The sequence below is a fragment of the Saccostrea echinata genome, unplaced genomic scaffold, assembly GCF_033153115.1.
Source record: "Saccostrea echinata isolate AGI-Se365-2 ecotype Australia unplaced genomic scaffold, CSIRO_AGI_Sech_v1 ptg000030l, whole genome shotgun sequence".
In the NCBI taxonomy this organism is placed as follows: Eukaryota; Metazoa; Mollusca; class Bivalvia; order Ostreida; family Ostreidae; genus Saccostrea; species Saccostrea echinata.
This window is the reverse complement of record NW_026889779.1, coordinates 18,950,929-18,969,644: the sequence shown is the minus strand read 5'-3', so window position 1 is coordinate 18,969,644 and position 18,716 is coordinate 18,950,929. Positions and strand designations below refer to the sequence as shown.

The window sequence follows — 18,716 nt, the reverse complement described above, 5'->3', positions numbered from 1 at the left end:
CCCCTGCTTACGTCTTAGGTCTTCAAAAATGTCGTAAATTTATCTCATATCTTTACGCGTTGTGTAGGTATCCAATCCCTAACTAAAAATCTACTAAAATAACCCTAAATTGCGTCATTTGGATACCTAGCACGCACTGCGTCATTTAAGCACCTATTTAGGACATGCTTAGATGAAGTGGAACACGAATACGAATGATTTATTGTCAAAACTTTGTAAGTAATATTTACACAAGAAGTGTTTGAATAACAGCTACGTGATTTCTGAATGAGGATTCATTTAAAGTACATCAAATTTGTTTTAATTAAACAAAACATTCTTTGTCCTACATGTATGAATCATTAATTGCATTAGAAATGGAAGTTAATAGTCTCCTGATAGTCATAATTTCCAGTAACATAATGCTTGAGTAATACAATCTTACAACTCAGATTGAATGATGAAAACTGGATAATATAGATATAGCTACGTTTTTAAAATAAAGTTCATCATAATCAGTCAGTTTTTCAGCTTGGTGAGCGTTAAATCAGAGGTCATTTTCATATAGTTTTTTTTATTGTATTCCATGTTTATAATTATTTTATTATACTCACTTGATACCAAGTACGGTGACAAGATGTTATTTCTATGAAAACTGTTTATTGATGAAGAGACAAAATATGAGAAATAGTACATTATAAGCTTTGATACATGATAAGGCATACAGTACAGACACAATTAACCCACAAACATAGAATAAAATTAAAAAGCAAAAGAGCAAGAAATTTAAAAATTAAAAATTTATAAAGCAGTGACATAATTTTTTACCACAACACATTTAATCCACATTTTGGCCAACGAAATCTTTAGCTTCCTGTGCATATATCAAACTGATATTGAAAAGCGCTTAGATGGAATATACTTAAACATGCTTATTTTAAATATTAGATGAAGATGAAAATTTGCTGGCATATAACTATCATGCAAAAAATATAATATAGCAAAAAATACAGACAAAACTTTCAAGAACACAAACACACCTGAAACACCATGAAAATATCAAGGAGTCATTAAATAATAAATATTTTATGGTATTTATATGTTTTCAATGACACGTTTTTAATCTTAAAAGGAATGATTAGTAACAATTTAACGGTAAAAACAAACAATGAAAGAGAATAAAAAGAACAAAAAGTGTTTTACAATTAAGTCTGTAGTTCAATATACTGGTGCTCTTGAGTGACACCGGTATCTTTAAGCGACTCGTAAAGTGCCTTTGTTTTAGGTGAGGATTTGCTAGACGGCTCGTTCTGGTATTTTCTAGATTTATCCGATTTATCAGATTTTTCCGAGCTGGAATCGCTATTGCCAGAACCCATTTTTTCAGAGGTATTCTTTTCCTGTTGTAAAGGTGAAATGTAACCCCCATTACCAGGAGGTGATGGCGAGTCAGATTTGCTAGTTTTCCGGCTCTCCTCGAGTGATTTTTTTGCTGCTGCCTTTGGGGAGATGTAGCCATCTCCATTAGTTCTTACAGGGGGGAGTGCCCGACTCTGATCTTGGGAAACTGGTGTCAAATAGCCTCCCTCTTTCCTTCTCTGCGACTCTTGCATGCGTTGTCTCTGGTCTTTTATTTCATCGTACGCAGCATAGTCATGGGTTGGGTCGATGGATACTTGGCCAGCGGAAGGACCCTGTTGTGCTAAAGGTCGAGCTTCCGGGTTTTCATCATCATTGTGATAATGTTGATAATGAACCGCTTGTGTTTCCTCTTGGAATCCATGTAAATTGTGCTTGCGTTCTATCCTCCGACCTTTTTTCACGCCACTTCAATTAAATTAAATTAAACAAGTTATCTTGTTATGTTTTTATAAAGAGCACAATAAAACCCACCTATATTACAAAAAATACGAATAAAATGCAAACATTGAAATCAACGAAAGAAAGCATGTACATTTCCTGATTTAAAAAGAATAAGATCAAAGATAGGTGTCTAATTAAAATTCATTTCTTTGGGTTTTCAGAAATCGATGTATGTGTATTACATACCATCTATAGGTTACAACGTTAACTCCAATACAAATGATGATAATCCCCGGGACAGTGATTATATAGGCAATGGTTATCGCCGACATGGTGTCTTTCTGGGCTGCATTCTCGATTTCTTGAACGTCTGAAAAAGAAAAAAAAGAAAGAAAAATTAGTAAATTGAATCAAATCAGCTTCAGAAACAAGTCAAGGACGTTAATCTTTATCGTTAATCTTTTAACGTTAGATGAAAAAAAAATCGTAATTATTTAAAAAAAAAATTAAGGTCAAGATTTAGTTAATCAAGATGATGTACAGCATTTTTGAAAATAAACGTTTTTTTTTAATAATTCACGAAACCAAAGAAAAAAAAAGCATTTAAAAAAATCTCAATTTTGAAATAAACTGGTTCTCGGAAATCTCTAATTCTTAAAATAAATATGCAAGACTTTTTATTAATCTATTTTTATTCGTGTAAAACTTGTAGAACTTAGATTCTAAATGTAGCAGATTAAACAGATCCCTTCATTAAATTGGATTTAACATCTAGAAGTGATGAATAAATCTATTAAAAAGGACAGTACAGTCATTAGAATAAAATTACTAAATCTTGACCTTAAGGGAAACTTATCAATTCAATAATCAATTCAATTTACGAATTATAACATCAGGCATTGCATACAAAAGCCTACTGTTCTAGCCCTAGTGTTATGTAGTCTGCTTTAACTGAATGTGTACTTATTTATCGGCGATCACACTTTCGGGCGCTTATGTTGGAATACAGTCTAAACATAATTTGATACATTATCATAATTTGATATATTATTATAATTCAGAAATACTGAAGGAGATATCTCAGCGTTATTTTATTCATCCATGACCTATATTTGCGCCAAATGTATTCACGCTAAGATAAGTACACATGTATTATAAGCATGCTCGTATTCACGTCTATAAGTTAATTTCCTAACTTTACACGTTTTGTAGGTGTCTCAGTCCTAACCTTAACCGCGTTTTCTTTTCCTCTCCCATGGCAAAAACAACCGAAATACCGATTGTAGACACCTAACACGCACTGCGTTATTTAAGCTCCTATTTAAGGCATGCCTAGGACAAAAAAACACGGAACATAAGTTCGAATAATTTATTGCATGAACTCAATACAAAATTTACACTCCATTTTAAGAAAATTTTGGCGTAGAAATGGGGCTAATATGTCAAACATATATCATTTTCAACATAGGCGATAAAATATTTCCTTGTTTTAGACGACGAAAGAATTTTTTCTTAAGACTTGATTCAACAAAATCAAGTACATTTTGTATTGTTTCCTTCTATCTGTTAATAGATGGGTACTTCTTACAGCCCTTTCATGACCTTTGATGAATTAGGACAATACAGAACAAATCAGATGACCATGACCAAAGATGTATCTTTCTCGCCTTGCCTGCTTCAAAGCAGGGTCTTTTCAAATATTGGTTAAACCAATTCGAATAATTTTTTTTGGTCAAAAGTGCTTAAAAACTGCCAAATTGTCAGGAATTTTTTTTAAAAAAATACTTATGTTTAAAGGGTACATGATCAGATTGTCCCTGTAGTTCTAGGAAGAGTTATTCTACAATAGGTTCAAAAATTAGGAACAATAATGAAGTTACCTGAAAAGCAAACAGTGAATTAATACAATTCAAAATACAGTTTAAAAAAATCATTATATTTAAAACAAACATTTATTTATTTTAATATTGAATAGCTTTATTTTCACTTTGCAAAAGCCAGTAAAGCATTTAGTTGATATTGTTATAAAATCAATTTTAAATTACGTATAAATAATATTTATCGGTCAGTGTTAATCAAAAGTAATATCTGACGTTAGATAACTTATTAAGGTGTTCGGAACTATTTATTTTAAAATTAACTCGAAGTGAAAGTTGGTTTTTGATAAGAATGACAGTATATTTATATGTAGTACTAAGAATATTGTATTAGTTGAATAGTGAAACTTTTAATTGTAGAATTAATATATTAGTACAGAGAACACCTAGTAATAAATCTTTGTCAACTTTCATCAGTGTGTCTCATCATCTCCCTGTAACCATCTGACCTGCAACTGAAAATAATTAAGTTTACGAAAATATTAGACAAACTGTTATGTAGTTTTCATTTTTAGAACTATAATTTAAAATCTGTTAAAAAATGTTGTTATTTTTTTTGATTTATATTTCAAAACTAAACGCCACTTACGAACCATTATGCATACAAAAATAATATGTTTTCCCTTTTTAAATAAAAGTTTTTTTAAAATAAAAAAATTGATAAAAACAGATTAGTTGTGTAATGCTTTCATATTTTTTTTTAGATTTATTTATTTATTAAGATGCAAAATGCTCTTTTATATCAGTTCGTATCATGCATCGACATCGCTTAAAGCAATGTTAAAGATATGTTAAAATTTAATAGAAGAAAATAAAATGATACACTTAGGTCATCATCCTCTTTGTTTTCACTGAAAAATAAAGTGTAAATTCACACTAGAATACAGAGTAAGCAAACCATAAGCTTCCTGATAAAGAAACCATTTATAAGGAAATCTTTAAGAAGAGCAGATATTTCCTTCCTGGTTATTTTATTTTTATCACAAACACATTTTTTGCAAAATTAATACTTTAAAAGCAGATGTTTTACAATTCTGTACGTTGAGTATTTTACAGAACCGAAAGATAACAAGTTGCCAACATTTAATGTTAAATATAAAGTTTTTAAAAAAAATTTAAAAAATAATTTCTCCAATGTAATATTTATTTCTCGTCTATTATATATGTAGTAAGGCATACTCATTCGCATTTTGAAATTTTTAAAATTGTTATTTACTTACAAATTGAAAAAAATTATGTAGTTTTTTTGTTTTTTTATATGTAGTTTTTCATATTTACTTACAAATTGAAAAAAATTATGTAGTTTTTTGTTGGTGAATAGAAATAGGAACTTTATTATAATAGTAATCAACCAGTATAACTATGTGAAGCTGTCAAATTGTTCAATTTTTTATAAGCCATATAATTTTGTAAGGATAATATCTGTACACCAAACTTTGATTCAATATAGAATACAGATTTAGTTTCAGTTCATAATGCATATAAATAGAACATTTATTATCCCTTTTAAATAAAATCAATTAATATAATTATTGATGCATATCAATCTTGTCTTTTTTTTCTTCAATCAATTCTTTAATCAGTGGGGATGATCATTTCTACAATTTGTTTTGTAAAAGAATTTTATTCTGTAAAAATTAAATAATTATTATTATATTTTATAAATTATTTTATAAAGCGCAGAATTAGATATAGTTGCTATGCGCTGTACAATGTTTGTGCTAATAATTAATCATAATATACAAATAAAAGACCTGTCAGAACTATGAAAAAATTATTATGTAAAGTAAGTGATAAAACAATAAAAAGAACTTTAAATAAAACATGATAATAAAATGTCAAGGTGGTTAACTTTGACTAGACAAGATACAAAATGGCATATAGATTATTGCATTCATATATATGCTAGTACTGGATCGAAGTTAAGGTTGCAAGAGATTGCACATGGAGTCCTTGATATCCTCATTATCTAAACATCTGAACTAGTGAAATTACTGCAGAGATCGGGAAGTTTCAGTCCTAATCAATGCAAAACTTTTATCCTTGCAAACTTAAATGGCTTATAAAGATTTCTTTTGGAAAGAATTTTTTAAATATTCTTTTCGTGATAGAAATAATTAAAAAAATATTTTTCTTTGTTTTTAATTTCAAATGTTTTTTTTAATTTCGTTTCTCAAGCATTTTTGTGTAAACGTTTTTAAAAAAAAAATAGTGAAAATGTTGATCTTTTAGAAAAACTCTTATAGCACCTTTTAAATCTGCCTATTGGTTTACTTAGTGCTTTGAAATAATTTGTCGTGTTCCTTAAATTGAGTGGAATGAATAGAGATATGTAAGGTTAATAAATGAATAACAAAAGACGTGAGCCTTACTTCTTATGTCTGATATAACACAAGAACAAAATCATACTACGTGTTTACAGTTTGATACAACTCAGATAAACAATTTTTTTCTTAATTTATTTGCTTTGTTTTAATTCTAAAATCTAAGTTTGCTCGATTAATAAAAATCCTTTCAATTAAAAAAAAACAGGCGTAAATTTTAAGGAGCAGATTTCAGAAACAGCACACTACTTTGTAATTAAAAGAATCCTAACAGTTGTTTTTCAAAGACACAAAAATTTACCCGGTTCAAAGATAAATTTGATTCTTGATGGTGTGGACAAATGAAGAAATGCTACCAAAAAAAATAAATTATACTTACAGTAATGTTTCTTTTCTCTACGGGAAAAAAATAATGGTATAAATCTAGAAAAAGAATCTTGATAAAGTTGTGCTCTCTTTTATAATGTATTGCCGCAATCAGATGATGGGTTTTATGCTCTTAACAGGGTTTAAATAGTATCATTCCGGAAGAGGACACTCGAACTTTTGTTCCTGTCCTCGAAAATTTCAATTCACATTTAAATCCACCATATCTAAAAGGCTTCCTCGTTTTATATATGGGAATAAGTGGAATCAAATTTATTCATACTACAAGCCTCGTAATACCAAGCTTGCCATTTGGTCCTTTCATCCTGTTTACGAAATGTTATACTTTTATAACCACTCTACGAATGGCACACACGTGATTGCACTTCCAAATTCTAAAACAGCCCTCTTTCGACATCCATCATAATTATGTAGATCGTTTAGAGACCTGACCTTGGAGTTGTATATGTATATAGTGTTTTGCGCTATCATGATTTCCTTGTATATCATTTTCAATATCTACATATAACAAATGCAAACGTCGGCATTATCCGTCTCAAATTAATCCGCATTTCAACACCGCATTACAAATTATGCAAAATGCTATCAAATACAGGAATAGAGTTCCATAGAAATAAGAGAAAATAAACCATAAAAATCTCTTTTTAAGAATTTTGCTTTCTTGCGTTAATGGCATTCTGAAATATATATATTATGATTCTAAAGAAAATGAAATTCATTAAATAGGAGTCTTTGGTTAAAGAAATATAATATTGTTGGTATTCCTTTCTTTTTTTAATTAAAAGACTAAGGGATCATTTTTCCTGTCATCTGTTTGTCTGGGTAATCGACCGTCGGTCTGTAAAACTTTATATTTTGAAATTTAGGAGACAGGAAGTCGATATTTTGCTCGCTCAAGTATTGCAAGGCACGAAGGCTTTTGGAAATTACCATATTTATTGAACTCATGATATTGAGATTGGTCTTTGATCTACCTGGTACTTTTAAAATAGGTCATAATTTTCATATGCAGGAAATTCTTTGAGATGTCTAGATATTTAGCGTATGCAGTGCAGCAGTCTATTTGACCTTTCATATACTTTTCAAGAAACATCCTAACCCGTTAATTTAGCATATCTTTTGAATCTTGAGAGGTAAGGTTTTGAAAACTAGCATACGTTTGCATATCTATGATCTCATGACGCGCTTTCAAAATATAAATAACTGTGCATTTACCATATAAACAGAAAATTTATATGTCATAGGTCAGTGTATTAAAATGAATCAGGATCGGAATATCAGATCGAGTTCATAAGACATAGTGTGATGGGTTCCACAAGAACAATGAGTTTAAGTGTTTCCGAATACGCGGAAATCATAATTTTAACCTGCAACGTAACATTCGGGTATGAACCATCGGATTTCACCGGCTGGAAGATAAACTTTTGTAATCAAAATTAACTGGATATTGCCGGAACATATGAAGCAGCAATATCTAATGGATTAATAATGAAGAAAATTAAATCTAAAAAAATTGTAAATTAAAGATATCATAATAATAGTATTATTACCATATATTCTAGAAGCAGTATTAATGAAAGGTAGTTTCTCAAAAACTCAGAAGCAATAGGAAATTTGATCATATATTTTTTTTTCAAATTCAGCAGCTTAAAAATAGGTTACCTTTAAATACTTGATACGACCAGATCAGACTTTAAATTTTGACGCCATGAACAACTACTTCCACAATAAAAATGGAACTTTTTTTTTTATCTTGTGATTGGTTATCAACAAAAATTCTGTTGGTTTAATACCCGCTTGATCAAGCATCTTCGAGTCTCTGTTGGCGTTTTCCCGAGCGTTACCCAACGTAACAGCGTACTTTCATAAGATTTCATAAAGTTTTGAGTAACGCTCGGAACCACAACGTCATTGTTGCAGCTATTTTTGGAAGGAACACTTCTGAGAAAAAATTCAGTATTTCTATTTCTACTCCAATATCACGTCAAAAATTTAAACCTGTTAAGACGTAACAATAAAAAGAAACTGCAGAGAAAATTGTTGAATTTTCCCGTGAATTATAGGAAATAAAGCCTTTATTTTTTTCTTTTTGCTAGGCCAAATAAGGCATATTGTGGGTCGAGTTCTTTGTTGCCGTGCTTTGCACATCAACATTTGCAATATCATGACAGCAATATTTTCGATAAATAAAATTATTAATATAAGAAAATAATACAAAAAATTATTTTGAGACATTAAGAAATATATTTCTGTAAAATTTTATTGGTATCTGACGTCTGTAAGAGTAGATATTACGCGAGTCCGCGTTATTTTTTGAATGGCCTTCGTATAATATGTTTATGAACAATGGATACCTGTATCTTGTGTGATTTTTTTTTCAGATTCTGCGCATCTACAAAACTAAGACGTGTTGTAACCAAAAACTGAAGAAAAAAAACAGGTGCTCCTGATATATTTGCTTTGTGTTTGAAAAAAAATCAATTTCTCTATACAACAAATGGTACAAGTACCTGTAATATAAATGGAATATATGATAAACAGCTGCATCAATTTAATTCTTTGAGACATATTCTTATATATTTGTGTTTGAGGGAGTGTGTGTGGGTAATGGGTGTTTTTTTTTTTTTTTTGGTTGTTTTTTTTTTTTTTTTTTTTTTTTTGGTCATGTCATTTTAGATTCTTCTGGAATAGTCTGCAGAGATGAATGCACCTTATGTTATTATTCCTTTTAGTAATACAGGCATGATCGAACTACATGTATGATACATGCATTCTTTGGAACACTCTAGTTTCGTGGTTTGAGCTTTTTAATTTTTTCCTTTCAATCCTCTTAAAGGGTAATGGAAATGGCTCGCAAATCTTTTATACATTAAAAATTACGGTGAAATAAATCCAAGGATAAAAAAAACGCATCAATATCTATAAAGAATTAAGGGAGATATCGGATTAAAACTACGATTCACACCTGAGCGATTTTCTGAATCGACCTTTGGTCACTATCATGACGTCATTACATGGACAGGCCATTTAGAATGCTAAGAAAACAGTGGAAATTATGCTGATGTTTTGAGCGATTCTTTTATTTTTTTAGTGCCTTTCACAAACAATAATTCTAAATTGACTGTAGTATTAGTTTCAAGTTAAGTTTGTAATTAGTTTTGAGAAAAAAATTTAAATGTTTGCTTGTATGTAGTTATAATAAATGTTACGATACTAAATAACCTCAATGCTCATGAGTAGCACTAAATGAAATTTTAATAATTAATCGCTATGTCCTTTGCAGGTTAAAGTCCATTTTTTGATTCCTCGATACCAGAATACAGGCTCGGATCTGTGGTTATGGATATTACAAATCATCGGCTTTTTAAATCGCTACGTTTTACAGAAAAAAAAGAAGATAAAACAACCCGTTTTTTCCTTAAACTCCAATATGCCAACAAAGGAACTTACGCGGTTAATATAAGTAATATTCTTCATCACAAAAGAGTCCAGTCTTCTATTCCACCATATTTCAAGTATAAGACTACACCTTGTATTTCCTACAAATATGCACAGACTATTGGTTCCAAACTTTTAATTACAAGAAAACTTTACAGAGCCTGGATATTATGCATATGATACATAATCCTCCTTCCTGTTCATGTTCTTCTTCACCCTACAACTAAAGTCCTGCTGGACACGTTATTATATGTACTGGTGACGTAAATATAGTTAATAATGAGGACCTGAAATCATTAATTTTAAAAGAGCCAAAATTTAGGGAACCCCGATCTTTCAACTGCCGTCAAAATGCCATTAATATTATGGATACTGTGGAGGATTACGCCAGGCGATGGGCCAGACATGAAAAAGAAGACCTTAAGGTCAAGATCTAGTAAATGACTTTAGACTAACTTTTTGGTGCTAGATCCATTATGACGTCATAATCATTTTCAACTTTCTTTTTCCCGTACTTTACGGCTCTAATAAAATTATGTAGAAAATAAAGTATTTTCATGGAATCCAATATGAAATCATGTGAAAAGTATCCCGATACCTATATTCAATTTAATATTATTTTAAAGAAGAGGCCAAGAACATACAAATTACCGTTTTCTGAGAGACTGTAGGCAATCTGGATACATTTCATTTAGTCTGATTTGGAAAAAACTCCCGTATTCATGACAGGTTTTCTTAATTTTTCATTGAAAATGATAGTTTAAAAAATGATTTTTCGTCTTATTTACCTACAAATTATGCCCCGAAACAACTTCTTTGACCAAGCTAAAATTATAAAGCATCATTAAAGGAATTTATTTCTCAAATTTGAGAAATCTGTAGGCACCTTTCATTTACTAGATCTTGACCTTAACACGTTGTCAGAATGGATTAAATGTATCGGGTGTATATTAAAATCTCGAATTAAGCGATTGAGGGCAAATGAAAACCAACTATCCTTCTGTGTTCAGTAATTCAGAAGTGAAAAAAGAATTAAATTGATTACACGATCAGTATGTACTGGTCCTTGCTGAAAAAGAAGGTAATATCATTGTCTTTGTTTGTAAGGCTCGTCATTTAAGTTGTATTTTAGAGGAACTGGCATTTAATTCAACAAATGGTAATCCAACTTATACACATAGCTCCCTTTCTAAGGAGGAAATTCTTCAAAATCAAATGTTAGTTTTGAATATTTTTAATATTCCCAACAACCAACATGAATTCGAATTACAATATCTATATTGGATTCTGAAACTTCATAAAAATCCTTACAAAGATACATAACGGGTTCCAGTAATTGTTCTACCAAGCCTCTTTCTTTACTCCTCACTAAAATATTAACAGTAGTGAAGGAGAAACTTCAGGAGTACTGTGCAACAATATATATAATTCAAGAAGTGGTGTAAATCAGATGTGGATACTTAAAAATTCCAAGGAACTTTTGGAAAATTTGAAATCACAAAATTTTATCAAAATCAACAACATAAAAACTCAACTTTATATAGAATCATTCCCCACGATAATATAAAGTCCAGGCTTTTTGATATCATTGACAGCTGTTTTTTCAATAAAAATGGAACCCGTAAATTTACTTACCTTGTCATTGGTCATTTGCAAAATTATTTTGTTAAAAAATATTCTGATTGTTCACACAACTATTTTGAAGCTGATATTAAAAAGATGCTTGAGTTTCTGATTGATAATATCTATGTGGTTTTTGAAGACCAGGTCTTCCAACAATCTACTAGAACTCCCATTGGTACAAATTCCGCCCCGTTATTAGCAGACCTATTTTTGTATTCATATGAAGCAGAATTTGTTCAATAATTTATACATGAAAAGAAGAAAAAACACTTGCTGTGGCCTTCAACTCGACATTTAGATATATCGACGACGTATTGTCAATTAACAATGATTATTTCCATTCTTATGTCGATACGATATATCCCAGTGAACTTGAAATAAAAGATACCACAGAGTCTAACACATGTGTTTCATATTTGGATATGTTTTGAACATATTTTATTGACAATGTGTCAAAGGGATTGGACACAAGTTAGATAGTCCTCTCCCATACATAAAATCTTAATAGCCATACAACATTTACAAAGATTTACAATTTTACAATAATATACATGAACGTAGAAGAACAAAGACAATAGTTATTATTGCTAAGGAATATCAGTTGATATAATGATGATTATAATGACGTCAATAACCATATTAAAATAGTTTCAAAAGGTAGTAAATACAAGTACATGTAAGTGTTAATTGAAACGACCAGTATCCTGAATAAATTTTTGAAAAATACCAAATATTTTTTCATTTTCCTGCAAAGATAATAATTCATCTCCCCATAGCAGTTTATGTACATTTAACATTTTTACATTATTAATTACAAGTAATGCATTCAACATTAAACATCTAGCTTCAATATATTTTCTACACACAAAGAAATAATGATGACTATCCTCCTTATATCCACAAGAACAATTTGGATTCGTTATAAGTTATTTCCCTTGTTTCGTTACTCAATGAATTCCATTTGCGAATAGTATCAGGGACAAATGACTTATTTATTAATTCAAGCCTGCACTTCGGTAAAAAATAATTATTTGAATTACGAGTATTATAATTTGAAACACTGTTTCTGACTACTGTTACTATATTTTTTAAATAACCAGGAACTAGGTTATTGTGGATTTTAAACATTGTAAAAAGTTTAGCTTTATCCCTTCTTATTATAAGAGGTTCCCATCCTGTTTCAACATACAACGAGTTTCTTGACGCTAATACTGACAGACCTGTCACAATTCTTGCAGCGCTCAACTGAACCTTTTCAAGTTTTTCAATATCTTCAAACGAACAGCCTGACCAAACTTCAGATGCATACTCAAGTTGTGGTCGAATAAAGGAAACGTAAATTTTGGATAGAGTATCTCTAGACACTGAAAATTTAAGTTTCTTTAGAAGTCCAAGTTTTTTGTAGCCTTTACTGACAATACTATCAATGTAATCAGTCCTGCCTAACTTATATGAGAAAATAACACCAAGATGCATGTTTATGTTGTGTCACATATTCTAGCTGACAGTTCCCAAAAAATAATGCAGGTAATTGATTTGTATTTTTTAAGCTGAAAAACACTACTTTTGTTTTACTTGGATTAAATTTTAATAGCCATTTTTTGAACCACTCATCCAGAATTTTTAAATCATGATTTAGGTTATGTTCAATAAGGCGCACATCACTTGAACTTTCTTGTAAAGAGTTATCGTCTGCAAATAGTCTGCAAACAGATATCATATTTTCGGCAACATCATTCACGTATATTAGAAATAAAAGAGGACCTAGGACAGAGCCCTGGGGAACCCCAGCATGCACGTTTTTCTCGGAAGAAAATAAATTTTTATAGATGACTTTGTTTTCTATTGATAAGGTAGCTTTCCAACCATTCTAACATATTACCTGAGATACCATACATTTTCAGTTAATAAATCAATCCCCTATGCCAAACTCTATCAAAAGCTTTAGATAAATCACAAAAAACCATACAACAACGTTTCCCTTCATCAATGCTTTTTACAATAGTATGATAAGTCTCTAAAAGTTGGTACACAGTTGAGTGACCAGGCAAAAACCTGCCTGATATTTGTAGAACAAATTATTTGTATGAAAAAAAATATATACATGTTTAAAAATAACTCCTTCAAATATTTTACTCACACAACTCAAAAGAGATACAGGTCTATAATTTGAAGTCACTGATGGATCATCTTTTTTAAATAAAGGTAGTACATGTGCTAGTTTCCAACTTTCAGGATAAATTTTAAGTCTTAGGGATTTATTAAATAATAAACAAAGTGGCTTAGCTATTGTTTCTTTACAAGATTTTAACATTTTGTGACGAATACAATCAGGGTCTACAGCTTTATTTAGGGGAAGGATAGAGATAATATCAATAATCTCACTTTGTTGTATATACAAGTCACTAAATCTTTTTACATCTTTGGATTCGAAAGCTGATAACTCATATTCTTCATCTTTTATATCAGAGATCGATGTAAAAAAAATTATTAAGCAATTCAATTTTTTCTCTATCGGAAAATGCATATATAGGATCACCGTTACCATTTATTTGTTGAATAGGGGGTATTTCGCATGTAGTTTTAGCGTGAAAGACATCTTTTAATAATTTCCAGTATAATTTATTATTATTTTTATTTGCGTCATTTAGATGTGAATCAATGTTGTCATAATAATTTGCTATTGCATATTTCTTCATATTATTTACTTTGTTTCTAATTTTCCGGAATTTCTCTTTATCTGATTCTTTTTTGGTCTTTTGTGCTTTTTTTCTTAACCTATTGCGTAGTCGCATATTTCTTCTTCACGAAAAATCCATCCATGGTTTGTCGTTGGGTCTTATCGTAACAGTTTTTTCAGGTATACATTTGCGTATGATCACCATAAATTGTTGCGTAAAGTTTGTTGTTGCGGTTTGTTGCAATTTCCCAATCAAAGTCTCTTAACAGTATATTAAGTTCTTCTAAATTTGCTTCTTTATAGCTCCATATTTTTTGTTTATATGAAGAACTATTACAATAATTTTGTTGTATATATATATGTACGTAGCTTTGTGGTCACTAATATTTTTGTCAACCATTAGTGTACCTGAATCGTACACAAATTTTTCTTGACTTATAAGAATAGGGTCTATTAACAATTTGGTATTTTGTGTTTCTCTCGTAGGCTCATTTACTACATTTGAAAGCCCAGCAATATTCATAATATTATAGATTCATGATTTGGATTTATTTGAAGAAAATCAACATTAAGATCTCAGAGTATGATAATATTACTAGACATATCACTTATTCTTTCTATGGACCATGAAAATTTTTCCCAAAAATCAATGTTTGAGCTTGGTGGACGGTAAACACAACAAAGAAATAAATTATTGTTCGGTTGCTCAATTTCAATCCAAATGCTTTCCATGTTTAATGGCTCTAAATCTTCCCAAGTAACTTTTAGAGAGTTAGAGACATATATCATTATTCCTCCTCCAAATGAGTTCCTATCCTTTCTAAAAATAATTCCGAATCCCTCAATATGGAGATCGTCATTGGATATGTTACTAGCAAAAGACGTTAATGATAATCTAACAACCAAGGTTTATGATAAACGTGATGACTTTTACTTTTCAATCGTCAACATCCCTTACTTATGCAGCAATATACCTTCATCACCTGCATACGGGGTTTATATTTCTCAGATGATTCGATAGCATGCTCTACGTATGAACAATTTCTAAAATGGGGTAAATTATTGACAAACAAGTTTATGAAACAAGAATATCATCAGTCTCGTTAAAAGTCGTCATTTCGTAAGTTCTATGGTCGATACAATGACCTTGTCAGCAAATACAATTTATCATTAAGTCAAATGATGACTGACGTTTTTCATACTAATTGTTCGGCCAATATTTACACAATTGCTGACGGATTTTTCCGTTATTTCCCGATCATGACAAGGAGCATATGGCGGGTGTGACCGGTCGGCAGGAAATGCTTACTTCTCCATGGCACCTGATCCCACCTCTGATGTTTTAGAGGTCCATGTTTGCTCTGCCCCTGATTTTTATTGGACTTTTGAGCTTGAAAACTGTTCTTTATCTCCATACATTTCATCATAACACGTGTAATTAGTGGTAATAGAGTTTTAAGCTTGGCCTTCCATCTGATCATGAAGTTCCATTCTACATTAACTATAAACAGCTGATAATTCTTGTAGAGTGTGTGGTAGTAATACTGTGTTATTATAAATATTTTCAATTTAATTACACTTCTCTATCAATATAATATAAATTGATATCTTCATTCAAAGTCCATAATCAAAATCATTAAGCAAAACATTTATTCAAAACACTTATTTCGAAAAAGTAGGGATAGTAAAAGTAAAATCCCTATAGTTTAGACACTACATATATTCACAACATATATTCACATGTCTTAATTAGTTAATAGGGAGTTTTATGTGCATATAAACAGCTACTTGACCATTCAGAAATTACGAATCGAATCCGCTAGCTGTTTAAAGCCTAAAAACTTTTATTATTATATATATCACATATGAAGAACAGTATATGATAGAGTTCAATCTAAACTTCTTTTTGTTCTCAACGCCTTGCGCCTTGCAATTGACAAAGGACTATTATCACATTATACAATTTCCTAGTTGTTCGGCTTTCAAAACAAGGATATTTATTGCATCAACTTCCTGTCAAACAATATATTAAGTAAGGAATATAAGAAAGAATATCAAGCAATCTTAAAATCAAAGAAGACTACTTATCTATGGAATAAGCTATTCGTTGTGTAATATTATGTCTTATGTACTTGTACTTGAAAAAATAAATGAAGGAGTTGTTAAACCCTTATAATATCATCTTTTTGAGTGGCATACATCCGATCTGGGGCTCTAGAGGCACACTACATGCATGTTTACTTTTAATAATTTTTATTGTGTTACACTCACCTTTATCCTTCATTACAAATACAAATATGAAGAAAAACAACACTTAATATTATGTATTTTTGGACATTCTAGCCTTTTAACTTCCCTTCAGAGATAAAATGTTTCGAGAGGGAAGGTTTTTTAAAGTTTTGTTTTAGTTGCTTGTATATCATTATAAAACCTATTTCCTTTGCGTCCTTCACTCATTTCCTACGGAAAGATTTTTTTGGTCTTATTTTTATCCTGGTTTTATTGCGATATCACGCCTTTGCTTTGCTTTTATGTGTATCTAACCAAACAAACTCATTTCTCTCTTCCATATATTGTTTACATAGATCTGAGGTGTTAAATTTCGGCTTTCATTTGTAAGTACATGTATTTTAATTAGGTCACAATGGATAAAGCCATTGTGAAAACCAAAAAAGCCGAATGGACAATTTTATGATATACTTATTGGGAAATGAAGGATGTGATACAGTGTTGATAACCCTGAAATGTTTGCATATTTATTAAACAACAGGTGTTACCTATATATACAACCACGATATTTGAACATAGCTTAATACAACTTGCATTTAAACCTAAAAGCTTCCTCCAGTATTTTTAGACATAAAATTTTGGACTTCATTTTTGTTAATTATGTTTACCTAACAACCTCCATATCAGAAACTTCTTGTAAGGAGTAGCTAAGAAAAACATGACTTAAGTACATTTATGTACATTTATATTTACATGTAAGTTTTAGGCATTCGATGGCATTATCTTACTAATGCGTATGGAAAAAGATGCATTGACTTTTTCACTATTTTAATTATACTTTGATCTGTTCTATAATTAAGCATACGTGTAGTGTACTGCAAAAAATGTTTCATATGGAGGTCATAATTCTCGCATATTGCAGCTGTTTAATGTAACTATGTTGCGCAAAAAGCTCAATAAAAAATTTTGGCATTTATCAGAAAATGGGATCAGTAAATAAATTTAAATTTTTGCCTATCATCATATAATTTTTTTGCGGCATGTACCGCGAAAGATAATGATTCTCTCAAAAAACAAAACAAAAAACATTGATCATTCTCGTCTAAGTGCATCGTGTTCCTGTGAAATAGGAAAGGGAAATGTTTTGATTTGCTAAAAATAACTTGAATTAAAGCTAGACGAGTGGTTTGTTACAAGAACATCAATATTCTCGTTTCAAATTAAAGTCATATATGGCGTATTTTTTAAAAGTTCAGATTAAGGAAGCTCTAAACACTAATGAAAAATGCTTTTTGGACATTGAGAAAAATATATCATATACATGTAAAGGTGCACATATTCAGTGTATCTAGTTCATTTTCAACATAGGGTACCTCCCTTATTTCTGCAGAAAAAATGTTCAAAGACAATGGACTATTCATAAGCAGAAATCACTGTTGTTTACTTGCATCGGGAAAATTAATGGAAATAATGTATTCAATTTCTTAATCTTGATCTAACATAACATTAAGAATACTTTAATTCATAAGAAATTGTGTCATTAACTGTAGATTCCCATTTATTCTATTTTTCTTCTAAGGGCGGATCACTCTAACTCAATAAAACTACCCTACAAATAGAACTCTTTAGGTGCAGTGTTTAGAGCTTCCTTAACTAAAATTAAAAAGATCTTGTTTTGTTTTATTACTTTATATAAAATACATGTAGGACTTTCCTGTAAATTACATAATTTAAATCAATCACGTTTCAAAGATATTAAAAATTTAAAACAATAACCGATTTATTTACCGACTCTGCATTTAATAATAGACACGGTTTAAAATCAATTTAACAATGGAAACATGAGATAATTCAAGTTCAAAATCGGTGAAAATTTTAATTTGAACGTAAATAAAATATATCAACGGCATATATAGCTTTAACATTTCGCAAATTCTATGGTTGATACAATGACCTTGTTTCAAACAAAAGAATGAGTGCACTTCAGAGTGTCATTTGGAACCTTTTCGGCCACCCATTTTAAGCCTTAAATTAGACTATATTGCTGAATTAATCTATGATTATTGTGCCAACATATACTTTCAATATTTATACTTCGATTTTTTTGTGAAACATATTTCTATAAGTCCACACAACGTCATTGAAAAGAGCATGTATAAGTCTTAAATTCCGGAAGTTTGAACTGGACCACTTTCGAATTTAAGGTACCCGCAAATGGGCGGAGATATTTAAATCGCATGGAAGTGGAATGTAAACATTTGCACATTATTTCAAGGATGAATTTAAATGGAGGAGAGAGAGAGAGAGATTGTGTAGTTTCATGATTCACACAGATAAATGATTCATGACCATACATATTGATCATTTTCATGATTC

The 18,716-nt window shown here is 30.4% G+C and overlaps 1 protein-coding gene across 1 annotated transcript; it reads right to left on the bottom strand.

The window, feature by feature from the left end:
• Positions 1-11: 11 nt before the first annotated feature.
• On the bottom strand, positions 12-4,088 carry LOC133197475 (uncharacterized). The gene is made up of 3 exons (XM_061333535.1): positions 4,046-4,088; positions 2,029-2,152; positions 12-1,806 (listed from the first exon to the last, which is right to left on the bottom strand). The coding sequence occupies exons 1-3, from the start codon at positions 4,071-4,073 to the stop codon at positions 1,185-1,187; spliced, it is 774 nt and encodes a 257-aa protein (XP_061189519.1). The 5' UTR covers positions 4,074-4,088; the 3' UTR covers positions 12-1,184.
• Between the last annotated feature and the right edge of the window lie 14,628 nt (positions 4,089-18,716).